The sequence below is a fragment of the Spermophilus citellus genome, assembly GCF_964194105.1.
Source record: "Spermophilus citellus genome assembly, chromosome: 13".
NCBI classification, from domain to species: domain Eukaryota; kingdom Metazoa; phylum Chordata; class Mammalia; order Rodentia; family Sciuridae; genus Spermophilus; species Spermophilus citellus.
Genome location: NC_138193.1, coordinates 98201776 through 98229067, shown reverse-complemented (window position 1 = coordinate 98229067; position 27292 = coordinate 98201776). Strand labels below are relative to the sequence as shown.

The following is a 27292-nucleotide window of genomic DNA, read 5'->3' as shown; positions in this document are numbered from 1 at the left end:
TACTCAACACTGCATATAAATACATAAATAAATAAATAAATAAATAAATAAAAAATACTCAGCACTGCATATAAATAAATAAATAAATAGATAGATAGATAGATAAGTGTAAAATACTCAGCACTGCAAATAAATAAATAAATAAATAAATAAATAAATAAATAAATGTATTATGTCCACCTACAACTAAAAAAAATTTTAAAAAAAGAGCAACAGTATCCAGAATTTACCTCCATTTATGAAATTAAGATACCTTTAAACACTTAAAAAAGAATGAAAACAAAGGACTTCCCTTTAGTTTGTTCTCTGTATATCATCAGCAATTGTACATCAAAGACTTTGGAGAAGCAACAGCTAAAGATTTATAGTTCAATATTAAAATCTTTTTTATTTGTGTGCACACCTATCCAACCTACATTAAGTTATTACCATTTACTTTGAAACAGAGCAAAATTAAGTTCTTCTGATACATATTCAACCAAACACAAAGCAAATTTAATTGAAAACAAGATAATGCATGAAAAAGATTTTTTTATAATAATTGAAATCTCATTACATTATAGTATATCAATTCAAGTAGAACATTCAATAATCTTAGAAAGGGGAGATTTTATTTATTTTCCATTAAAATATAAATCTAATCATATGTTTTATTATTAAAACTAGATTTATGGGGCTGGGGCTGGGGCTCAGTGGTAGTACATGTGCCTGGTATGTGTGAGGCACTGGGGTCGATTCTCAGCACAACATATTAAAAAAATAAAGATCTATCAGCAACTAAAAAATATTTTTAAAAATAAATAAATAGGGCTGGGGATGTGACTCAAGCGGTAGCGCGCTCGCCTGGCATGCGTGCGGCCCGGGTTCGAGCCTCAGCACCACATACCAACAAAGATGTTGTGTCCGCCGAGAACTAAAAAATAAATAAATATTTTAAAAAAATAAATAAATAAATAAATAAATAAATAAATAAATAAATAAATAAATAAAACTAGGTTTATTAAGCTAGTCATAAATTTTCAGGACTATAAATATGAATGCCCATTCAAGATCCATTAAAATCCTTATTCTTTTAGTAATAATAGTTTCTATTACACACTATATATCTTTATAACACATATACTTTTTACAGAACATTTGGAGAAAATAAATTTACAGACAAAATATTATAAAATTAGCTTAATTTATATCTACAAGTATTTAAGATACTAGTTGACTTAGAAGTTAAGACATTAGCATTAACATCAACTCTGAATCACATCAAATAATTCATGAAAAAGCAACGAATAAATCCTCCCTTCTCACCTGGTCTGTCCAGTTGTTATGTTCCATTCTTCTCGCTGACCAGTACTTCGAGATTTCGATTTGTCTTTGCAAACAGAATCTGGTTGTTTCAAAGTGCGTTTGGCTGGAGGAGATACGTGGCTATCACTTAAACTACCATCAACTTCAGCTTTCTGAAAAAGATCATTAAAAATTTATTTATTATTCCCATTAAGAAACAAAATACTTACTATTCTTGGATAATTAAGGAGAGTACTTTTTTCAACCAGTATGTATTGACCAAATCATACTACAAATATAGAAAATATAATTATTTATAAATATAGAAACAAGAAAGGAAGGAAGATTAAAACTACAGCTAGAAGCCAGGTATGGTGGCAAACACCTATAATTCCAGCAGCTCAGAAGGCTGAGGCAGGAGGATCATGAGTTCAAAGTCAGCTGCAGGAAGATTGAGGCCCTAAGCAACTCAATAAGACTCTGTCTCTAAATAGCTGGGGGTGTGGCTCATGGTCAATGACCCCAAGTTCAATCCCTGGTACCCCCCCAAAAAAAATTATAGCTAGAAAAACATATTTCATTTATTGGTTTTAATTTGAATAAGTTTCAAGAAAAGGTGTATGACTGCTTGGGATACTTACATATCTTTCTATAAGATAATGCTTCAAATGTCCTAAACTCTGGTGTACACTTCCCAAAATACAGGACAATTTATATTACTATTTATATTACTAATTTATATAAATTATATTTATATTTTACATTATATTTATATATTTTAAATTATATTTTACATTATATTTATATTTATATACGTTATACTATTATATTTATATAAATTATAATACAATTTATATTACTAATCCTCACAATCAGGAAATCAACACTGGTATAACATAAAGCCAATCAACAAACATTCAAATTTTACCAAGTGTCTCAACAATGTCTCTCTGATCCAAGATCCTATCCAGGAACATATATTGCATTTAGCTACCAGATCTTCCCTCCCCTGCACCCTGGAACAGTATTTCAGTCTTGCCCTATCTGTCTTTCATGTCTTTTTTTTTTTTTTTTTAAAGAGAGAGAGAGAGAGAATTTTAATATTTATTTTTTAGTTCTCGGCGGACACATCTTTGTTGGTATGTGGTGCTGAGGATCGAACCCCGGCCGCACGCATGCCAGGCGAGCACGCTACCGCTTGAGCCACATCCTCAGCCCCTGTCTTTCATGTCTTGACTGTAAGAGTACAGACCTCTCATTTTCTAAGACAACACTTCTCTCTGGGTCTAGCTGATGTTCTTCATAATCAGATTTAGGGTACACATTTTGGAAAGACTATATGGAAATAATGCCTTGCATACTATATCCTTCCCATCACTAAGGATGTTAGCCATGATGGCCTGGTCAAGCTGGTATCTGTCAAGTTTCTACAATGTAAAGTTACTATTTTCCCCTTTTTATCTGGTTAGATATTATTCTGATAACTCACCAATATTCTGTTCCTGACCAAATCTCTCCCACTAACTGGGTGGCAACATACTTTATATATAAACAGAGATATGAAAAATAGTGGTATATATGTGTAATAAAAAGTATAATGCAAAAAAAACAAAGTACACATATAAAGGCATGAATTGGCGTGAACATACTCTATATACAAAGATATGAAAATTGTACTTTGTGTAATAAGAATTGTAATGCATTCGCTGTCATGTATTTAAAAAAATAAAATCAATAAAACTAAAAATAAATAAATAAATAAAATTAAAAAGGCTTGGGTGTAGCTCAGTGGCTGGTAGAGCAGCCCTAGGTTTAATTCCCAGTACAAAGAAAAAAAAAAAAAAGGAGGAAAGAAGGAAGGCAGGGAGACAATTAGAAATTCAAACAGCAAGGCATAGATGGAGGTGCATGCCAGTCATCCCAGCCACTCCGAAGGCTGAGTTGAGGCCAGCCCCAGCAATTTAGTAAAGCCCTATGCAACTTAGTGAGATCTCAAAAAGGGCTGGGATCAAACTCAGAAAGTTAAGGGTCCTGTGTTTTCTTTCATATAGGGAAGCTAGAGAGGAAAAAGAAAAAGAAAGGTGGGAGTGAATCTTCTAAAAATCAAAGGGAGAGCAGCAGAGAAAAAGAACAAAGGGATTGAAGGTAAGGAGGGAAGGGGAAGATGCTGGAGAGTGACACTGATCAAGTTATATTGTTACATTGTGTGCATGTACAAATATGTAACAAGTCCCATCAATATGTACAACTATAATGCACCAATAAAAAAAAAGTGGGGAAAAAACAGCATGGCTAATGTTAATGAATGAATAAAGATTCTGAAAGGCAAAAAAAATATATGGGGCTGGGTATGTTGCTCAATAGTTAAGCACCCCTGAGTTTCAATGTCAAGTACAAAAAAAAATGAAATTTTTAAATTATGTAGTAATACTTTATTAATAAAAGACTTTTTTAATGATACAATTCCCTAGGCCTTTGCTTTCTCCAACACCATCCTTTAAGAGAGTAAATACTAAAGCTCGAGGTAAGTGAACTAGCTCAAGGTCTAGCCCACATAACTAACAAATGACTAATCAAAAAAGCCCCTAGAACTTTGGTCCTTTTGTTTCCAGTGCAGTTTTCTTTATACTATCTCAGATACTCTACCCTAGGATATTTATAGTCTCCCAAGGTTATGTGCCTTAAAGCTGACCTAATACAACTACTCATCCTAGACTTTCTTTACTCCAAATATGCCCAATGGCATGGGCATCATCTGCCTTGTAGCTCATTAGAAATGCAGAATCTTAGAGCTGGGCTCCGTGGCATGTGCCTATAATCCCAGTGGCTTGGGAGGCTAATACAGGAGAATCCCAAATTCAATGCCAGCCTTAGGAATGGCAAGGCACTAAGCAACTCTAAATAAAATACAAAATAGGGCTCTAAATAAAATACAAAATAGGGCTGGGGATGTGGCTCAGTGGTCGAGTACCCCTGAGTTCAATCCCCAGTACCAAAAAAAAAAGCTACACAGAAATGCAGAATCTTAGGTTCCACACCTGGCCCTACTGAAAATGAAACCATTTTAACCAGATCCACAGATGCTCCATGTGCACATTAGGCTTTGAAAATCATTATTATATAACATACTCAAAACTTAGTCACTGAGAAAACAACATCATGTATTCTAAGCTAATGTATATTTGTGAATAAGAAATTAATATATATAAACTACTTTAGATCTCCATCTATTTATTTATTGTGGAATGCTTGGGATTGAAACCAGGGACTAGTGCATGTTGGTCAAGTGTTCTACCATTCAGCTACACCTACATCCGCTCCTTTGCCAATTTAGATACTCCAAGCCAACATTATTCCTTCTAATAAAATCACTTCAAGACCATCTCTTGGGGCTGGGATGTGGCTCAAGCGGTAGCACGCTCCCTGGCATGCGTGTGGCCCGGGTTCGATCCTCAGCACCACATACAAACAAAGATGTTGTGTCCGCCGAAAACGAAAAAATAAATAAATAAATACTTTTTTTTTAAAAAAAGACCATGTCTTCAATACCATTCTTTCATGAAACCATCCTGAAGAATCAAACCTAAATTGATGCTTTCCCCCTATTAGCTACAATATTTTTTTTTTTGAGAGAGAGAGAGAGAGAGAGAGAGAGAGAGAGAGAGAGAGAGAGAGAATTTATTTATTTACTTTAGTTTTTTCGGCGGACACAACATCTTTGTTTGTATGTAGTGCTGAGGATCAAACCCGGGCCGCACGCATGCAAGGCGAGCGCGCTACCGCTTGAGCCACATCCCCAGCCCCTAGCTACAATATTTATATATAATTATTTCCACAAACTTATCTGATCAAGTGCATCATTCCTACTTGGCAATGGCCCTCAGCAATCAAGCTCTTTTTTTCATAGTTCATCTGCAAGTACTACAGTTTCCCGAACATACTATGGAAACAAATATTATATACTATGGAATTAAACACAAAACAAAATAGTAAAATATCTGATGCCCCAGCAATTTTTAAAACATTCTCAGTATGTAAGTCTTTGGACATCAAGTTCTATTCAGGAGTCAGTCTCAAACTGTTGTCTATATATAATTATCTGAATTAGAAATCACCTGTATTAGTCATCACAGCAATATAACCTGCTGAACTAGAATCTCTGGATGTAGAACATTTTAATGAGGGCCTCCAAATGATGCTTAAGCACAAATTTGAGAACCACAGGGAAACAACATAGTTTAAGCATGATATGAGGTACATCATCCTAACTGCTACACTGTACTGGCATATTTACTGCTCTTATTATGAGAGGGTTTCACACCTTACTTGGCTCTATGACAGAGACCTAGGAATGAATTGCATTACAAAAAGCTCCTTCTCTCCAAAGCAATCTAGGGATTTCAGTAAAGCAAATAACCAAGTTGCAAATAGTTACAAAAATAGTTACTTCTGCACTACTTAATTAACTTCAACTTTGGGGAAAGCTTTAATCTACACCTGATAATAACAATTCACCTTTAATAGGATGATCAAAATGCTCAACCTTAATTTTTTCATCCTCAAAGCATTTTACTAGCTAATTATAACCTAACTCTTCCTTTGAGGGAAGGCGTTACTAGTTTCATGACAAAGATATTTCAAAAAGATTATGCAAGCTACCCACAGCCATTTAGTAACCTGTGTCAAAGTCATAACAATCCATAAGTAGGAAAGGTATCTAAAACCAAGGGAATCATTTCATTTAACAAACATTTATTGAGAACCTACTTGACCTCAATAGATAATCTATTGGGCTACTAAACAGTTATAATAATAATAGTTAATAATAAATTATACAAAATTCTGTTAGCCAAAAATGAGAAACGACAACTACTAGTAGAGACAAAGACATCATAATGATGTGGAATTTAAAATGATTATGTAGAGGGCTGGGGTTGTGGCTCAGTGGTAGAGCACTTGCCTAGCACATGTGAGGCACTGGGTTGGATCCTCAACACCACATAAAATAAATAAATAAAATAAAGGTACTGTGTCCATCTATAACTAAAAAATATTTATTAAAAAAAAGAAAATGTAGAGTTTTCTATGGAAATGGAAAAACATTTTGTAACAATTTAATAATAGAACACATAAAATAGTAGAGCATGATTCAAGGATGACATAACTTTTAAGGCAAGCATAATAGTAAAAATCATCAAATGCTACAAGAGGTAAAAGTACAATGAAAGGATATAATAATTCCAATTTAATGTTTGTCCTCAACTTTCATTTTCTGAAATAGATCATTTTCTCCAATATGGAAAAATAACTTTCTCAAGTCTAAGTGTCTCTTAAGGCATACTTTTCAGCTACCACAAATATTGACCACTATTCTGCCACAAATCTTATAAAATTAAGCAATAGAACTTGATAATAAGGAAACAGAACAATTTACATTGCTCTGGTTTTCAAGGAAGATGTCATGTCCAGATCCAAATTTTTCAGAAATTTAGAATTTGGGTTTTAATCTAAAGACAAAAAGAATGAATCTAAGATCATTTTAAAATAAGAAAGTCAAGGAAATAAGTGAATTAACAGACCAAATGATTGACAGTCTCATCAGGAATTACAAAAACAGAAACAGAAAATAAGAAATTGGTTCAAGAGTGCAGAATAACTAGATTAAAGATAGCCATATTCAAAATAAAGGTAATAAAAACAGGTACAAAAGATGGTTGTTGTTTGGGGTGTGGTTAGGGACAGCCGGAGAACAGTTATCGAATAAAGAAGTGTAACCTGAAGCCTGATTTCGAAAGACATGTTTGGAATATTTAGCCAAAAACCTAGAGAGATGTCTATCAGATTGTGGGAAATGAAGCTCAGAGATGAAGTCAGATAGAGATGGACATGAAACAAGATAACAAAAGAAAGGATCTCAGGTAATACACAGAATAAAAAAGAACACAGGGGTAGAAGTCAAAACCTTAAAAAAAAAATACCTACATTAAAGGAATGTGCAAAGAATCTATCATAGAAACCAGAGAAAAATATAATGTCTCACTAAAACAGCAGGGAAAGAAGGGCATGGTGGTGCATGCCTGTAATCCCAGCAACTGGGAGACCAGACTGAGGTAAGAAGATAGAAGTTCAAGGTCAGCCTCAGCAATTTAAAAACCTCTCAGCAACTTAGTGAGACCCATCTCAAAATAAAAAATAAAGAACTTAACAGAATCTGATAATTAGGGTACTCGTAATTAGGAGGGCACTGTTCCCTCTAAGAGGGCAATTTTTTCAAAAAGCTGGGTGAATGGTGAGAAAGTACAGGTAATAACTGTAGATAGAGAGAATCTTAGAAATATCAGAATTAAGTGAGAAATAAAAGTTTAGTTAGAGAAGATAATGCTATGTGAAGTTAGCCAATCCCCAAACAACCAAATGCGGGAATGTTTTCTCTGATATAAGAAAGCGGATTCATAGTGGGATAGGGAGGGGGAGCAAGGGAGGAACAGATGAACCCTAGATAGGGAGAGGGGTGGGAAGGGAAGGGAGGGGACATGGGGTGGAATGTGATGGTCATTACTATCCAAAGTACATGTATGAAGACACGAATTGGTGGAATTGGTGTGAATATACATTGTATACAACCAGAGGTATGAAAAATTGTGCTCCGTATGTGTAATAAGAGTTGTAATGCATTCCACTGTCATATATAAATAAGTAAATAAATAAATACAGAATAAAAAAAAAGTTTAAAGGGCTGGGGATGTGGCTCAAGCGGTAGCGCGCGTGCCTGGCATGCGTGAGGCCCGGGTTCGATCCTCAGCACCACATACAAACAAAGATGTTGTGTCCGCGGAAAACTAAAAAATAAAAATATTAAAAAAAAAAAAAAAAGTTTAAAGAAGTTACAAAGTAGATAAAAGGAATTTCTTTTTTAAAACGATATAATGAGCCAGGCAGATCACAAATTCAAAGCCAGCCTCAACAATTTAGTAAGACCCTATGTCGACATAAAAAATTAAAAGGGCTGGGGATGTCGCTCAGTGGTTAAGCGCCCCAGGTTCAATCTCAGTACCAAAAAATAAAAATAGAAATAAAATGATAAAATGACATGTTTTCCTTTAAACAGAAGAGAAGAAACCATAGGAAAGAATAAGTATTATTTTAAAGAATAAACTAGGAGGGGAGCAATGGTGCATGCCTGTAATTCCAGCAGCTCTGGAGGCTAAGACAGGAGGATCCCGAGTTCAAAGCCAGCCTCAGCAATGGTGAGGCGCTAAGCAACACAGTGAGACCCTGTTTCTAAATAAAATACAAAGTAGGGCTAGGGATGTGTTTCAGTGGTCGAGTGCCCCTGAGTTCAATCCCTGGTACTAAAAAAAAAAGAATAAGCTGGGCACAGTGGCACACACCTGTAAACTCAGCAGCTCCGGAGGATAAGGCAAGAGGATCCCAGGGGCACTTTACCACTGAGCTGCATACCTAAGTTTTTGTTTTGTTTTGTTTTGTTTTTTTAAACAGAGTCTCACTAAGTTTCTTAGGACCTTGCCTTTGAAAAGACAACCTCAACAATTTAGGCCCTAAGCAACTTAGCGAGACCCTCTCTCAAAATAAAAAATAAAAAGGGTTAGGGATGCGGCTCAGTGGTGGAGCACCCCTGGTTTCACTCCCCGATACCAAAAAATAAATAAATAAATAAATTTTAACTGATGAGAGAAAAATCTTCAAAGAGACAAAAATGAGAGGGAAAAAAAAAAAAACAGAATAGGAACATTTTCCCAAAAGTTACATCAGAAAGTGTATGGGTGCAATCAATCTTTTCCAATTTCCTTAACAAGACAGTCTTTTTGTCTTTAGAAAAAAAAAAAAAAAAAAGTACTCCAGCTTTCATGAGAAAGCTCAAAAGTGTAGTGGATTTCTTTTTCTTTCATTTATAAAAAGAATGCACAGAGGTAGTGGTTGCCATGACAGCAGAAAAGAAAACTCTGACCAACACTATTCTACAAAGTCCTGAAACTTCAAGCACACAAAATGTCCTGAGTTTTCCTCAAATATCCCAAGAGCAAGGATTACTAATTTAGTATTTCTAAATAATCCTAGGAAATATAGGCACAGAGAATTACACCTGTAATTCCAGTGACTAGGGAGGCTGAGGCAGGAGGATTATAAATTCAAGGCCAGCCTCAGCAATTTAGCAAGACCTAGTGAGACTGTCTCAAAAAAAAAAAAAAAAAAAAAAAGGCTTGGAAATGCAAGTCAGTGGTAAAGTACCCTGGGTTCAATCCTCAGTATCAAAACAAAAACAAAACCCAGCCAGCCCATGATAATCTAAAATACAGTTTTCTTCCAGATAAAATTTTCTGGAAGGTAGTTTTGTTCTTAACTTGAAAACGTTACTTACTTAAAATGAAAAAGTGACATGAATCCTGAAAACTGCCACTGACTTGGAAGTAAGAACCAATCCCATACTGCAGCACCATCCCTGACTTAGGACAGAAGAATCAGGTGAGGCTGTGAAAATAACAAATACTATACCCACCGCCTGACAGTAGATAAAACCGTCTCAAGAAGAGATATTTGTTAGGCTTTGTAGGAGTAATATAATTTTATAAATTTATTAATTATCGGGCTGGGGATGTGGCTCAAGCGGTAGCGCGCTCGCCTGGCATGCGTGCGGCCCGGGTTCGATCCTCAGCCCCACATACAAAGATGTTGTGTCTGCCGAGAACTAAGAAAAAATAAATAAATATTAAGATTCTCTCTCTCTCTCTCTCTGTCCCCCTCTCTCTCACTCTCTCTTTAAAAAAAAAAAAAATTTATTAATTATCTTCAGTGATTCATTTCTTCCACAAATAACATTTATTAAGCACCTATTTTTGTGATACTAAAGATATTCAGTGATTGGGCAACCATAATCATATTAAAATTTAAACCAGCCATAATAGTATATTTAAATTTTTTTTTAATTTTTAGTTGTAGACAGACACAATGTCTTTATTTTTTTATTTATTTATTTTTATGTGATGTTGAGGACCGAACCCAGGGCCTCACATGTGCTAGGCAAGCACTCTGCCACTGAGCCACAACACCAGCCCCATAGTATATTAAATTTAACAGTGCTGAAGCCAGGCATGGTGGTGGTTCATGCCTGTAATTCCAGCTACTTAAGGCTGAGGCAGGAGGACTGCAAGTTGGAGGCCAGCCTCAGCAACTTAGTCAGACCCTGCCTCAAAAATAAATAAATAGGGCTGGGGATGTGGCTCAAGCGGTAGCGCGCTCGCCTGGCATGCGTGCGGCCCGGGTTCAATTCTCAGCACCACATACAAAGATGTTGTGTCCACCGAAAACTAAATATTAAAAAAAATTCTCTCTCTCTGTCTCTCTCTCTCTTTCTCTTTAAAAATAATAATAATAATAATAATAATAAATAAATAAATAGATAAATAGATAAGAGGAGGAGACCAGAGCTCGCCATGCAAGGCCTGGATGTGATCTCCAGTATACAAAAAAAAAAAAAAAAAAAAAAAAAAAACCAGTGCTAACCATACAGGAAAATGGAAAACAAATTTATTTAGCCTCCTTGTAGAACAACTCTTTGACTCAAAAACCTCACTTTACCTGAAAAAGAAAGACATGTAGCAGGTCATTTCCTGCTACATTGTTTATTATGTCAAAAACATAAAGACAATCTGTGTACCAATAAAGGTTAAATAAATAATGATGTAATGATACAATAAAATATTAGAAAACCCTTAATGACAAACTTATGAAAGAATGTACATGATAGTAGAAAATCAACTATCAGTAATAGCATATTTCTGGGTCAGTGGCCCATGCCTGTAAATCCAGCTAACTTAAGAGGCTGAAGGAGAAAATCTCGAGTTTGAAGCCAACTTGGGCAACACAGCAAGATCCTGACTTGAAAATAGAAATATCATATAGAATTTGATTCCTTATCTGTTTAAAAGTACACATATAAACAACCTATACAAACATGTGCAATGGTCTGGAAGGAAATATCCAGCTATAACAGTGGTTACCACTAGAAACAATGAACTAGAAGAATTGGAGCAGGGAAAGGCTTTTCCTCTTCTTCTTGAGCATCGCCATACTTCCCAATATTTAAATAAAAACAAAATATTTTGCTACACAGCTGAGGTGAAGGGTCTTACATACTCTTATCTTCAGTGCATGGCACAGAGTAGTTACTAGATTATAGCAATTTAAAACACCACTTCCATTTGAACTGTTACTTTTTAAAAATAACATGTCCTTGGACAAATATCACTTTCTCCCAATTCTCCCATCTAATAAATTTGGAGACTGGGGCTGGGGATGTGGCTCAAGCAGTAGTGCGCTCGCCTGGCATGCATGCGGCCCGGGTTCGATCCTCAGCACCACATACAAACAAAGATGTTGTGTCCGCCGAAAACTAAAAAATAAATATTAAAAAATTCTCTCTCTCTCTCTTAAAAAAATAAAGTGAATTTATAGGCTTTTAAAAAATAAATAAATAAATAAATTTGGAGACCGAATTGAAATAATAAAAATTGGGGGAAAATAATTAAATATTTACTGTACTGTAAAAATTTTTAACATAAAACCACCCAGGTTCATGAACTTGTGCTGCCAGATTCCTTCATTTGTGCAAATGTCTTAATGCATTTCTCCAACTGTTTCTATGCATACATTTCCATTTCTTATAATGAGTCATTGATTGAGAAAGTGTAGTTCCTTACTGCAGTTTTACTTTTTAAACTGGATTCCTTGACCTTCCACAATCAAGTACACAACTACAATACTCATTATCCAAAGTGTATTATCCAAAGTGTATACACTGGAGTAGCTAGTTAAAGGGTGTTCTTAAATTGTAAGGAAATGAACTTTGCATCAAGTAACATTAAGATTTTATCCTCTGACAAGGGGGCCAGTTAGCATATGTGCACCAAAAGGGTCTACAGAAGTCAACTTCAGGAAGGCCCAAGTAACTGTCAGCAAATTTCTCCAGCATGCCATCAAAGGTGTTAACAACTATGTGCTTACTTATCAGTTTAAGGACAAATTTTTCTTCCAAGTGCTAACATCTGAACAGAATGAATTCCAGAAGGAATGAAAAAGAAAGAAATATCGTTTACAGAAATTATGAAGATAAATTTACCACAATCAAAGAAAAAAATGAAAAACCACAGATGAAAAGATGGAAGATGGGGGAGGGGGAAGTGAGAAAAAGCCCATACCGAGAAATACAGTAAAATTTATGAATGAAAAGAAAAATTTATATAAGCTTCAAAACAGAATAGAATGCCTACAAAAGAAAAAGACTTCAACAGTAATGATGACAATGGAGCCAGGAAAGGTGGTGCAAACCTGTGATCACAGCTACTCAGGAGGCTAAAGCAGGAACACAAGTTCAAAGCCACCCTCAGCAACTTAGTGACTCAAAAAATAAAAAGGGGTGTGGATGTAGCTCAGTGGTAGAGCACTCCTGGGTTCAATCTCCAGTACCAAAAAAATTTAAAAATTAAAAAAATGTTGCTCAAACTCATTAATAATCTAAGAAAAGCAATCAATAAGCTAGATAATGCCAAGCATCAGCAGGAATGTGGGGGATACTAGAACTCTCATCCACTAGTACTAAGAATGGAGTCTAAAGCAGCAAATCTGGAGATAATATTTAAGTACATGTACTCTCTATTCCATTCCTGGATAGCTCTCAGAGAAATTCTCATACTAAATCCACAAGAGACACTGTATAAGGGTATTAAATGTAGCAATACTTGCAGGGAGTTGGAAGGAATCCAAGTAACTATCACTTGAAAGTGTGTAGTTAAAATGCAATGGATGTACTCTATGAGGTACTATGCAGTAATTAGATGGAGTGACTATATACACACAGCCACTAAATGATGAAAAACAAAACTTCTTCTAGAGCTAAGTATCACCTACATCAACTTGAAATACATGACATAAACCAATACAGTGGCTAGGTTACCTATCATCCAAACATGTTAAACAGAAGAGAGTTTACAGTACTAATCATTCTTTCGAGACAACAAGCACAATCTGTGATTGGGCCAGTCAAATCAGAACTATCCTGGGCTAACAGGGACATATGGTCCCCTTACGTATTAGCCACTATTTTCTTTAACCTAGGAAGACAAATCTTGATGAAGAAGATAAACTCAATTTGTTATTTTGCTTTTAACTATGCTGAATGCTTGGATGTCATATCATCAGTGAAATATAAACCACAGATACGCTATATCCCTAATATAAATTATTTATAGTTATGATCATTCCTCAAGATGAATACTTACAAATTAATTGCATTATATTCATTAGTAAAATTCTGTAACATAATTCAGTGTCTTCTGTTACCATCTCAACCTCTCAATATGAGATTTCTTACTGAAAATTCTTCAGTATATAATGCTCATACTTAAAAAGAGTTAAAAATTCAAAAAGCAATCATTCCACAAAGTTGTAAAATAGGGCACAGTTCCACACTATACTTCCCCCCTCCCCCAGTACTGGGGATCAAACCCAGGGGCACTATACCACAGAATTAGATTTCAACGCTTTTTATTTTGAGACAGGGTCTTGCTAAGTTGCTGAAGCTGGCCTTGAACTTGCAATCCTACCTCATCCTCCAGAATCACTGGGATTACAGGTGTACACAACTGTGCCCAGCTAGATTATTCTTTCTATATACATTTTCAAAGATCAATTTTATTCTGTAATTGATTTATCTTCACCACTTTGGGAGGAGAAAAAGTTGCCAAACGTTTTTAAGTAATGTATCAATTTAAAATGTTAATCTAAAAAGTTCAATTTTCCTCTATTTTTCTGAAATTACTTAGGTTCCTACCAAAAAAAACAAAACAGAATGGCTGACAGACAAGTTTTTTTTTTTTTAATTTCTAAATTCAAGTCCAAAACTTTCAGACTGTTTCAATCATTCTCTCCCAAATACTTGAACCACAAAACCAGATCATAGTTGTCACTAACCATAGAATGTGCAAGGAAGTTGGCTGGCACATAATTCCCTCTAACCATAAGTTTCTATCCAATCTCTACAATAACATCCTTTTATTTCTTCACCTAATTCTAAATTTGCCACAAAATGAGGTGTTAAAGACCTTAAAGGTCTAAAAGGAGGCAAGAATAGGTATAAACTTCACATATAAGGATTAGGAAAAAAAAAAACAATTTTAGAGTGCTTCTGGCCCCCTCTAAAACCCAAACAGGAGCTGAGTGTGGAAGCAACAGCCAAAGAAAGGGTGTTAAATTGTGTGAATAAGTGTAGATGTAAAGTTATTAGACTTGAAGAGTCAATATTTTGTTGTTGTTGTAGTTGGACACAATATCTTTATTTTTATGTGGTGCTGAGGATTGAACCCAACGCCTCACACGTGCAAGGCAGGCACTCTACCACTGAGCTACAGCCCCAGCCCTCAATTTTTTTTTTTAATAGAACACATTTCTGTCTCCCCCACACTAGACTTTACCATGTTTTGTTCTCCACCTGCTTCATCCCAAGAACCATGTCACTTACTGGGGATTCAGAGAAGCATGTGATAGAAGTATACTGCACAATTCTAGGGAATGCCATTCACACAAACTACATAGTGAATGGTACTTCTCAACTTCTGCAGCATGTCAGCCCTAAAACAGTGAACCAGTTAGGTATGATGGTGGTACAAACCTGCAGTACCCGCTACAAGAGAGGCTGAGATAGCAGGACCACAAGTTCTAACTCAAAGCCATCCTGGCCAATGTAGCAAGACAAAACACCCATAGAAAGAGGTGAGATGAAAAGAGTTCCGCCAAAACATTCAGTGAGTAAAAGATTATATCTCTAATCATTTTGGCACCTACCCAGAAACAATTTATCACGCTAATAATTTATCATATGCATACCATGAAGGTAGGGACTGTTTCATTTATCCTCTGTTCTCAAAGTCCTATCATCATGGTTTTCACAAAATGGGTCAATTCCTCAATATGCTATTCATTCATTCATTCACAAGATATTTGTTGAGCATCTTATGTGTCAGATATTGGGCTAGGCCCTAGGAATAGAGCAGTTAGGGAGATATAAAAGTATTAAATATTCCACTCCAGGTGCAGTGACACACACCTGAGATCCCAGTGATTCAGGAGCATCACAAGTTCAAAGCCTACCTCAGTAACTTAGCAAGACCCTGTCTCAAAAAAGGGACTGGAGGCTAGGGACATGGCTCAATGGTTAAGTGCTCCTGGATTTCATCTCTTGTACCAAAAATGTGTGTGTGTGTGTGTGTGTGTGTGTGTGTGTGTGTGATGTTCCTATTAAGAGATCAAAAATCTAAATAAGAAAAAATAAGTTTTGCACAGAAATGAAATTAAAAATGCACACAAGTGAAACTTCATTGTGTATTGCCTATAAGAAATACCCAACACAATTCAAAATAATATGGTACTTTTCTGAAATGGCTCCTTGAAAAGAAAGGATCATTCTTTATTAGGTAAAGTAATGGTTTGACTCTTTAGTTCTGATATCAAGTGGTAACCCTACCACTTGTCCAACTGGTTTCCAGGGTTATGGGTTTATCTTTAGTGGGTATTTAGAAGTCATACAATTAATGACCTAAGAATCTATCAAAGGGTGTTTTAAAAGACTATTGGCCAACCTGGGTGCTGTGTTGCATGCTTATAATCCCAGAGATTTGAGAGAGGCTGAGGCATGAGGACTGCAAATCTGAGGCCAGCCTCAGCAATTTAGTGAGAACCCCAGCAATTCAGTGAGAAACTGTCTCAAAATATAAAAAGGAGTGGGGCACAGTGGTAAAGTGCTCCTAAATTCAATCCCAATACAAAAAGAAAAAAAAGACTATTGGCCAAGCCAAGTGTGGTGCCTGTAGTCCCAGTTACTCAAGAGACTGAGGCAGAAGAATCATAAGTTTGAGGGAGCCTGGGTAACTTAAGGAGACCCTGTCTCAAAAAAGAAGACTGGGGATGTAGTTCAGTGGTAGAACACTCCGAGGTTCAATCCTCAATACTGCAGGGCTGCAGGGAAAAAGGAGACAAAAGGCCTGAGTAGACATTATAAGACATATTAAATGGATAGCAGGTTCAAGAAAATCTGCTCTATTTCCTAATCTTAAGAAAAATGCAAAGCAAAAAACCAAATGAGATATCACCTCTTATCTTACAAGATGAGTATCATAAATATTAAAAAAAAAAGGAAATCCTGCCATTTGTGACAACATGAATGAATCTGAAAGACATTATGCTACATGAACTAAGACATACACACACAAATATTGTATGAACTTATTCATGTGTGAAACCAAAAACAGCCATACTCAGAGAAGCAGAATAGAAAGAAAGGTGATTGCCAGGAGGAAAAAGGTTGAGGAAATGAGGAGGTGATAGTCAAAGGCAACAATTTCACTTATGCCAGATAAATAATTTTGGAAATCTACTACACAGCATAGTGCTTACAGTTAAGAATACATATTGTATATACAAAATTTTCTAAGAAGGCACACACCTGTAATCCATGTGGCTTGGGAGGCTGAGGCAGGAGGATCTCAAGTTCAAAACCAGCCTCAGCAACTTAGTGGAGGCCTTGAGCAAATTTGTGAGGACCCCTCTCAAAATAAAAATTTAAAAAAGGGGTAGGGATGTGACTCATTGGTTAAGCACCCCTGGGTTCAACCACTGGTACAAAAAAAAAAAAAAAAAAAAAAAAGACTTTTTCTAAGAAGGTAGATCTTACATTAAGAGTCTTACCACCAAAGATAATAATAATAATAATAATAATAGTATAAAAGAGGGGGGGAAGGAAAACTATGGGAGTGATAGACATGTCTGCAGTCTTCATGGCAGTGATGGTTTCACAGGTGTATACTTTTCACCAAACTCATCAAATTGTATACATTAGGTAGAACTTTTTTCATGTCAAAAATATTAACAAAAATAAAAAACTTTAACCCTAGGGAAAGTTAGGGGGGACAAAAGAAAATAGTTTCAATAACATGGAGAACATATCATATGTTTATTTCCCTATCCTATACATATATCATTTGGGGAAAAGGCAAAACTCTACAAATAGCTCTTTGTGATATGGCTTTTTTCTAAAAAGCAGAAGAAATGGTCTCTAGACATAGTAAATAAAATGATTTTACAACAGAGGGAAAGAAGGAAAAAAGTCAGAATCAAATATAGAGTGAAGAATATAGCCCAAAAACAGAAAAAGAGCAATACATTTCTTCTTACAAAAAGAAGGGTCTTGCTGGGTGTAGTGACACATGCCTATAATCCTAGAAACTCCAGAACCTGATGCAGAAGAACTACAAGTTCAAGGCCAGCCTCAGCAACTCAGCAGGACACTGTCTCAAAATAAAAAATAAAGGGCTAAGGATACAGCTCAGTGATAAAGTACCCCTGGGTTCAATGCCCAGTAACAACAACAAAAAAAAAAAAGTCTTCAGGCTGGGGATGTAGCACAGTGGTAAAGCAATTGTCTAGCATAAGAGAGGGCTACAAGGTTCAATCTTCTAAATCAACAACATGGGAAACCCCATTCTCCATCAAATAAGACTTTACAGACAAAAGCAAAGGTCTATTCCAGATCCCATATTCAAGAAGGTCCCTTTAAGTATGCCAGAAAGGGCAAAACAGGAATGCTAAACTCCTATAACATAAAAACCAATCAGATAAGAACAACTAATTCAAAACAATCCACTTCAGGAATATAAAGCCAAGAAATATACAACCTGCATCCCTGAACCTAATAAATTCAGAATTATAACTATCCTCTTCTAAAGGTCCAATCACTCATAATATAACATTAGAAGTCTCTGAAATATCTAAGAGAAGACAGAAATAGAGGCATGTGCCTGCAATCTGAGCTACTCAGGATGTTGAAGCAGGAGGTTTAATTGAGGTCAAGTTCAAGACCAACCTGGGTAACACAGCAAGACCCCTGTTTCAAAACATCAAGCCAAGCTAGGTGAGTGTTGCACACCTGTAATCCCAGCAACTCAGGAGGCTGAGGCAAGAGAATCGAAACGTTGAGGCCAGACTCAGCAACTTATTGAGACCCTAAACAACATAGTGAGACTCTGTCTCAAAATAAAAAATAAGCCAGGTGTTGTGGCACACACCTGTAATCCCAGCAATTCTGGAGATTGAAGCAAGAGGATCGCCAGTTCAAAGCCAGCCTCAGCAACTTGGTGAGACCCTGTCTCTAAATAAAAAATAAAAATGGAGGAGGATATAACTCAGTGGTAAAGCACCCCAGTTCAATCCCCAGAACCAGGTAAGTAAATAGGTAGGTAAATAAATAAATAAATAAGGGCTAAGGATGTGGCTCAGTGGTTAAGTGCCCTTGGGTTCAATCTCCAATACAAAAAAAAAAAGTCTTTCAGAGAAAGTAATTAGATTATTCCATCATCTAAATTCAAATCTTTTTAAAACTGAAAACTTGGGCTGGGGTTGTGGCTCAAGCGGTAGCGCGCTCGCCTGGCATGCGTGCGGCCCGGGTTCGATCCTCAGCACCACATACAGACAAAGATGTTGTGTCCGCCGAGAACTAAAAAATAAATATTAAAAATTCTCTCTCTCTCTCTCTCTCCTCTCTCACTCTCTCTTTAAAAAAAAAAATATTAAAAAAAAACTGAAAACTACGTATTTCAGTCAATCCTCAGTAGCCTGTTCTTTATGGCCTTTTAAAACACTTCAAAAAGGTTCTTAAAACAATGTTCATAAGTATACTTCTAGAAAGAGCTTTCATTCTTCTGGCAATTTAAAAGCTAACAAATGTTCATCTCTACATTAGATTATTGATTCCTTGCCTTTTAACATCTCTATAACAGCTGCTTGACAAATTACCTCACCTTATTCCTCAGGGGGTATGGACAGCATGATATCCATGAATTCAAAAATGGGACCACAAACTGATCTGTGAGAGATGAGCTAATTGCTTCAGAGGAGTCTTGACAATGCTCTAATAGACTAGACATTCATAGCATGATACAATTGTATGCTTTGCTTGCTCTAAATATTTTATTTGTACTTAAGTGTAGAGGCAAATGTTTCCTTAGAATCATCTGAAAATAGGATAGCAACAGTAAGTCAAGAAACTTGTATGTTTAGAATAGCTTCCACAATAAGCTAAGTCTTCACAATACTTATTCTGAATAGTTTGCACAACTTCCGCATTAGTTTTCTTATTTCAGCCTAAGAGATCGGTGAAATCCAAAACAGTCTGCTAAATAAGTTTTTAAAATATTTTCCAGATTTTTAGTAAATACAAGCAAAACAATCATTTTGTAAGATAAAATAAATGTATTTCATAGAAGTATGGTAAAATATTTCTGTTGTATGTAACTCAGATTCCTTGTTAGTGTCAAAACAGTATGAAACACAAAGAGGAAAAAAAACTGCAATCTTGTAAATCCCCAGAGAATCTTAAATATTGCTTTCCCTGCATGACAACAACAAAATGGTGTGGATTTAAAGGAGTATTTTAAATGAAAAGCATTTTCCAGAAAAATTACTTTTAGCCAAGTTAGCCTCTCTCTAGACAGAAGCATTTTACTTGTCTCTAAATTCAGAACCAATCTCATAATAACAAACTTGTCAATACCTTTAAAGTGATAAATCTCTGTGCTAGCTTAGCATTTCACACTGTGAGCAATAAAACTTCAAGAATCTTTCAATCTTTTTTTTTTAAGAACTGAATCATCTTCTTCAATGTCACTTTTGCAAGTGTATGACAACAACGATGTTGATTCACCTTTTGTAAACTATTCCTCTAGCAAAAAATGTAGACATCCCAGAAACCATATAATTTTGGGATGATGGTGCCCATTAAACATGTTTCTTTCGACATATGTCTTTTTGTGACCTGAAAGCTCCGGTCCCTACTAGAACCTTGGTTGGCTGGCTGGCTGGTTCTCCAGCAACCGTATCATGTCTGATCTCTCCTGCCTGGAGAGGCGATAGCGTTGATTTTGTTTTTTAAAGTTGGTGCCGGAGCAGCTACAAACTTTTTTCAGCATCCCTGCCTGGCTGCCAACTGGAGCTCTGCTCACTTCCTCACCAACTTGAACCACCCCCAAACTCAAGAGTAAGCTGGAGTTAGACAGCGGCAGTTGACACACTTTCAGGAGGGTTTGACACCTCAGAAAACTTTCACTTCTCTTCTCCACCCTTTCAACTCCGGGACCCCGGCCCTTCGCTGACGCTTCCCTCTAAAATTCCCCTCTAAGACAGGACAAGGACACGGAAAGCAGATCGTCCTAATGCCCCCGAAAAGGACCTCCAAAGCCTTCTCACCGGACTCAAGTGCTGTTCTTACACAAAAGAACCGGGCCGGCAAAGCAAAAGGGCTCGAGTCGAGGCCCTTCTACGGGTGCCAGCCTCCACCCGCACTCGCACCCCTAGTCTCCGGCCGCCCGGGCCGCCTCCGCTGGAGGCTTTCTGCCCCCAACCCGGCCAGACAAAGCCCGGGCGGCCCGGCCGGTGCTCGCTAGCCTCCGGACGCGGGCCGCCGCGCTCTTACCCGGGCCTCATCCAGAGCGACGCTGGCGCCACTGCTTCCCCCGGCCTTGGCGGCGGGGCAGCTGGCAGCGCGGGTCTTGGAGGAGCGGGTCCGAGAGGAGATGAAATGGCTGCTGCCTCCGGTCGCCCCAGGCTCTGCTCCGGCCCCAGGCCCAGGCCCGGGCCCGGGAGACTTGGACCCGAGAAGGCGCAGAGAGCTCTTCCGGGTGTTCACCATGGTCCAGCCAGGAGGACGAGGCACACGCCGCGCCCGGGAGGGCAGAGGAAGGCCGGCCCGCCGGCCGGGCAGTCAGGGCCAGCGGAGCCGGGCCGGGAGAGACGAGCCGGCTCGAACTCTCCGGGGCGCAGACGAGGACAGGCGAGAGCAGGGCAGAGGAAGGGAAAGCGGCGTGAGAAGGCAGGCAGCAAGAGGCGAGAACGAGGCTGCAAGTCGGCAGCACAGACCCTCCGCCGGCTTCACCCTCCTCAGCGGGAGCCGAGCGGAGCCGCCATTTCTGCCCCTTTCTCTCTCGTTCTCGCTCTCGAGCTCTGTGCGTCAGGTCTCCAGCGCCGCAGGGCCGACGAGACCGCTTCCGGCCGCGGCCACCGCGGGGCGCTGCAAGGACAGGCAGCCCTCCCCTCGCCGGCTTCTCCCTCCTCTCCCCTAGCCTCCAGCAGGCTCCGCCCCCGGCGCAGCGTCAGCGCGCGGCGGCCAGGGATGGCGACGCTCTGGGCTCGCAGCTCAGTGGCTTCCCCGGGTCTCGTTGGCCTCCAGGCTGGGGGATGGGAAAAGCCAGATTGCTTGCAAGGCGAGTTCCGGTGTGGAACTTGGGACCAGATCCAAGTCGCCAGGTCTAGGACAGACTACCCTATACACCCGCACCATCCCAAATGGCCAGGATGGAGCTAGGAACCGCCCGCATAGGCGCGGGGAGGAAGGGGATCGCTGATAAGGACGAAAAGGCGCTGGCTTAGAATCCCAGAGCTACCTCAGCAAGTCACTGAACTTGAGCCGCACTTTTCAAGGCTGTAAAATTGAGAATGACAGCTGTGATTAACAATAAAAAAAAAAAAAGTTTACGCGGTATCTGGCACAGAATACGCTTAAGAAGAAATGAGGGTGGGGAAAATACGAGAACTCTAATTCTCTCAACAAATTGGTGCAGAGTTCTATAACCTTAACCAGATCTAAGGCGGGAATCTTTCCAAGAACCGAGTTTACCAGTCCCCTACTCCCTCCCGCAGAGGAATTAAGTAAAAGCAGAACCCAAAGATCAAAATTTGTAATGTAATTTACGAAGAAACAAATTAAGCTGTATAGTCAATATGAAATGCTCTGGTGTTAAAGCAGGAATTATCGTCATTTCAAAAATGCAGAGTTCATTAGAGATAACCTACTGTTCATAGTGATAGGGGACAGACAGATGTAAGTGGTGGGAACACCAGGTTAAGAGAATAATTCCATAAAATGCAGCCACTGAGCTGACCAACCACATGCTTTTTTTCTAAGAAGCAATTTACCTGCAGCCTTGCCTGGCTTAATTGGACAGGATTTGTCACATTCCCCAATGTTTTGTCACATTCCCATTGTTTGCAGGAGAAATGCAGGCCCAGAATAATGTCAATAAGAGGAACCCAAGTTACCCTGAAAACTTTGGGGCCCTTTTTGCAGACCAGATCTCAAACTTGGGAGATAAGGATAATTCCTCCCAACCATAAAATCGGTAAGAATTTATGATTAAGAATCCAATTAGAGCCAGGCATAGTGGTGCATGCTTGTAATCCCACCAACCAGAGAGGCTGAGGTAGGAGGCCTGCAAGTTTGAATCCAGCCTCAGCAATTTCACTAGACCCTATCTCAAAATTAAAAAGTGAAAAAGCAAAAGCGGTTGGGGACTTAGCTCAGTAGTAAAACAGCCTTGCGTTCAATCCCCAGTACCAAAATAAATAAATAAATAAATAAATAAATAAAACAATTAGAACCTGTTAGCAAGAAAAGTGACCTAGAGTTATCATTACCATGCAGTGGAGAATTGCAAGTCTGATATCATCCTGCTGTCAGTCAAAAGTCAAGAGGTGGAACTCTGAAAACTTCTCTGGAATCCCCAATTAACTGGAGTGAGAAGACCTACTTTGTCCCTTCAGAGTGAAACCAGAATTAGGCAGTCAGTATAGAAGGGTAAATTGAGACAGGTCCAATCAAAGAGGCCAATTTTGAGTGAGTGCAGCAAGTTGGACACCAGAGCTGTTCCTCCACCCTTATCAAGAACTTACCCCTGCTCCAACCTATAGCGGAGGTAACTTGTCCCAGGAATTGCCACTCCCTACAGGAAGCTATAAGGTTTTTAATGAATGTGTCCTTACCTGCTCCTTCCTGCCCTTCCCCCAGCCATCGTCCCCCAAGCCACCATCCCCCTAGCCACTTTTGGGCCATCCCACTGAGCATTTCCTAGGCCTAGTCAAAAGCCTAGTCAAGTATGCAGGAAGGAGAAAGATAAGGAAAAAGGGGCAGGAGAACAAAGGAAGCCTAAGACGTATAAAAAGGGCAGAATACCTTGCTTCTGGGGATACCGGAATACCAGCTATGGCCCCTAATCCCTTACTTCACGAAGAAGTCTGTTGCCCCTTTTTAGATAAACCCTGCTTTATATGCTTGCCTCCGCGCACTTCTGCCGTGAGGAAGCAGGACTCATCACCGATAACCAGAAGTACCAAGAGTATCCCATTTCCGGGGCTGGGGATGTGGCTCAAGGGGTAGCGCACACGTCTCGCATGCGTGCGGCCCAGCTTCGATCCTCAGCACCACATAACAACAAAGATGTTGTGTCCGCCGAGAACTAAAAAATGAATATTAAAAATTAAAAAAGAAAAAAGAGTATCCCATTTCCCTTTTCCTTTCCCTTCAATAAACTCATACCTATTAATTTGAGCCACATGTCTGAAATCTTTCTGACTTGATCATAAGAATTGGGGTTTGAAGGGAGAGGGGGTGTTTGTACTGCCTAAATTTCCTGAGAGGCCCCAGTCCTGTAATAAAAGGTCAGAAGATCTTTTTTTTTTTTCTCTTTGGTTCTGGGGATTTAATCTAGGGGGGGCTTTACCACTGAGCCACATCCCCAACCCTTTTCGTTTTTTAGTGTAAGTTGTTTAGGGTCTCACTAAGTTGCTGAAGCTGGCCTCAAACTTGTGCTCCTGCCCCAGTTTCAGGAGTCACTGGGATTATAATAGGCCTGTGCCACCATTACCAGCTGTAGCCTCTTTTTATATGTTTCTGAGCTAAGAGTCGTTTTTTTTTTTTTTTTACCCTTTTAACAGATTGTAAAATTAAAAACAAAAATGTGGTAGAGGCCATATGGGACTTGCAAAGACTAAAATATTTACAAATTGGCTCCATTTCCCCCCAGATACTTTTTTTTCCATTACTGGGGATTGAACCGAGAGAATCCTACACACTAGGCAAAACATTTTAGCACTAATCTACATCCTCAGTCCCCCTGCCACCAAAAATAAAAATTTTAAAAATCCTCTCTTCATCCAAGGTATTGGGACAAAAACAAGAACAAAATTAAAAACAGAAGAGCCCTGACAAAAGGCTCAAAGAAATGTTTCTTTGCCCAAAGGAATCAAAGTAACTGCTTTCATTTTTTTTTTTTTTTTTTTTTTTTTTTTTTTTTTTTGCAGAAAGGAGGTTAGGAGAGGTTTTGAGAGTTGAACTTATTGTAGGATTCCCAAATCTCATGGAACAAGAGATAATTCAAGAATCACAAGTTGCCTTTACCTGGGTGGAGATGGCAGGGGTCCAATCTCAATTTAGACAAATGGAGACTTTTTTTGAAATGATTATTGCAATGGGTGGTGGGGGGAGAGACACTATTACAATAAGGGAAGAGGATTACTACTATAGGTGTAAGTCAGAGGAAGACACCACCAAGAGACTGACTCATGCAATTGCAGAAGGGGATTTATTGAGGATCCAATTCAGCGCGCTGAGGCTCTAGGCTCACTCAAGAAGCAAGAGCAGCCCAGAGCCCAGAGCAGAGGCTAAGCAGTGCTTAAGGGAGGGCGGGGGCTTTGCATACATCAGAACAAATCAGCATGAGGCGCGGGAAAATTGAACAACAACTCTCATACACGATTAGCACATTCATTGGCGGGAACAGGTCCGGCGGGGGTGATTGGTCACTTCTAAGCGGGGTACACATTCAAACTGATTGGTTTGGGCCCTGTATGCTTATGTGACAAACTGCACAGGGCCCTAGGCTAAATGGCCAGTAGGGCTTTGTCTTAACTATCTCAGGAATTTCAGGTTCTGGGTGTAGCAGAGGAACTTAACAATACCTGGTCTTTCACTTTTTAATTTAGGCTTTGCAGTTTAGAAACTTTACAATGCCTGGTCTTTTACATTTTAATTCAGGCTTTGCAGCTTAGAAACTTTACCCTTTCATAGGGAGAACTGAACTGTCAAATGAAAAACCATACTGACAGGGGTTTGGGAGTTTGGTATGTAGTTCAGTGGCAGAGGTCCTGGGTTCTAAACTCTGCAACAAATCTAGATTTACATAAAAAGAGACTTCAGTAGCAGAGATAATTTCAAAATAGAGAGAAAGATTGTTGCAAAGGAGAGAACTACTATCTAACCATGAGATACGCAATCAGCCAGGCTGAAAAGGGCTTTTCCTTCATGGGGAACAGCAAACAAGGATAAAAAGATCTGCATGTGGGCAAGTGGCATGAATGGGCTTTGGAGTCAGTGATTAGCATACTTGATAGGATATTTTCTGGATCAAAGATTAGGTGCCAGCTACAAATTGGTGCAGCCAATTTGGAAAGCAGTATGGAGATTCCTTGGAAAGCTGGGAATGGAACCACCATTTGATCCAGCTATTCCCCTTCTCGGACTATACCCAAAAGACCTAAGAAGAGCATACTACAGGGACACAGCCACATCAATGTTTATAGCAGCACAATTCACAATAGCTAGAATGTGGAACCAACCTAGATGCCCTTCAATAGATGAATGGATTTTTAAAATGTGGCATTTATACACAATCGAATATTACTCAGCACTAAAAAATAATAAAATCATGGCATTTGCAGTCAAATGGATGGCATTAGAGCAGATTATGCTAAGTGAAGTTAGCCAATGCCTAAAAAACAAATGCAGAATGTCTTCTCTGATATAAGGGGGGTGACTCAAAATGGGATAGGGAGGAAGAGCATGAGAAGAAGACTACCACTAAATAGGGAAGAAAGGTGGGAGGGAAAAAGAGGGAGAAGGGGAGTTGCACAGAAGATGGAAGGAGAACCTCATTGTTATACAGAAAACATATATGATGTTGTAATGAGAAAAAGAAAAAAAAAAGTGTGTCACATTAGATTGGATAGAGAGAAAGGACGGGAGAGGAGGGGAGGAGTAGGGGGGATAGGAAGGGCAGCAGAATAGAATAGACATTATGATTGATGTATGTACATTCCATGTATGTATTATATATCAAAATGCATTCTACTGTCATGTATGACTAAAAAATAAATAAATAAAAATAAAGAGAGAGAGAGAGAGACAGAGAGAGAGAGAGAGAGACAGAGAGAGAGAGAAGATTAGGTGCCAAAAGGCAGCTTGTTTCACTAAAGTCTGAGCAAGTCTGGGCCGCTGGTATTTTGCCCGGATCATGAGTTCGAGTAGTTCAGCTAACCATTTACTAGATAACAGAATGAGAATTTGAGAGTCTGCGTCTGACTTCGTCACTAGTAACCAAGGGGGCATGCAGGAGTCCGAATCTAAGTCCTCTGAAGAAGGGTAGTCTTTGCAAGAAGCCCTTTCAGAAACACAAAGGAGTGGAGGGAATTCTTTAAGGTCACCCTGCAAATGACAAGTCTCATGAAAAGTTCAACTTGATCAGAATGCAGAGAAATCTCTCCAAGGACTCAACTAGAGGTGGAAGAGGAAAGAGATAGGTAATAGATGCCGGATTCTCAGGTGAGCCCACACCTAACTCCCTGAACTTTCCGCACCCGGAGAGGAGGCAAGTAGCAGCAGCGCCCACCGCCGGGCCGGAGGAGGCCGCCGAGCGCGCGCGCACTGCGGCCCCGCCCCCGCGGCGCGCTCCGCGGGACCGCGCAGAGCCGGCCCTGGCACGCCCGCGGCACCCCGCGACACCGAGGGAGGCGGGCCGCATCCGTGTTGCGGGGCCCGCAGAGCCTGAAAGGGTGTTGGGGCGGCGACGCGCAGCCCGGAGGGGCTCCAGTCTAGCGGTAGGGGCGGTGCCCGCGAACTGTGGACAATTGAGGACCGGGCCACGAGGCCGCACCCAGAGGTGAGTTTCCTGGTGCTGAGACGCGTTCGGTCGGGTGGGGGGCCGGGGTCCGCCCGCCGCCGGGTTGGGCTGGCGTCTCCCCCGGGGCCCCTGGGGTCTCGGCCTCCGGGATCGGGATCGGGGTGAGTCCGGGTCTGAAGACTGCGCGCCTGCGGCCGGGGAGGGACGCTGTCGCGCGCGCG

General features: G+C 39.3%; 2 protein-coding genes across 11 annotated transcripts in view; one reads left to right on the top strand and one right to left on the bottom strand.

The window, feature by feature from the left end:
• ATAD2B (ATPase family AAA domain containing 2B) overlaps nt 1-21800 on the bottom strand; it is a 141465-nt gene extending 119665 nt beyond the window's left edge. The window contains exons 1-2 of one of the 2 annotated variants that reach the window (XM_081264119.1): nt 20819-21800; nt 1306-1457 (exon numbers count right to left, since the gene is read on the bottom strand). In XM_081264119.1, coding sequence (XP_081120245.1) covers nt 1306-1457; nt 20819-21034 — 368 coding nt within the window. In that variant the 5' untranslated portion in view covers nt 21035-21800. The remainder of the gene's footprint in view (nt 1-1305; nt 1458-20818) is intronic. The other variant, XM_081264118.1, reaches the window with a different exon arrangement.
• A 5078-nt stretch (nt 21801-26878) lies between these two features.
• The window catches only part of UBXN2A (UBX domain protein 2A), a 32103-nt gene continuing 31689 nt past the window's right edge, over nt 26879-27292 (top strand). For 5 of the 9 annotated variants that reach the window (XM_081264334.1, XM_081264342.1, XM_081264343.1 and 2 more), the window contains exon 1: nt 26979-27110. The gene's annotated coding sequence lies outside the window, so the exon portion shown is untranslated. Of the gene's footprint in view, nt 27111-27292 lie in introns of all 9 variants that reach the window. The other 4 variants (XM_081264333.1, XM_081264338.1, XM_081264335.1 and 1 more) reach the window with 3 other exon arrangements.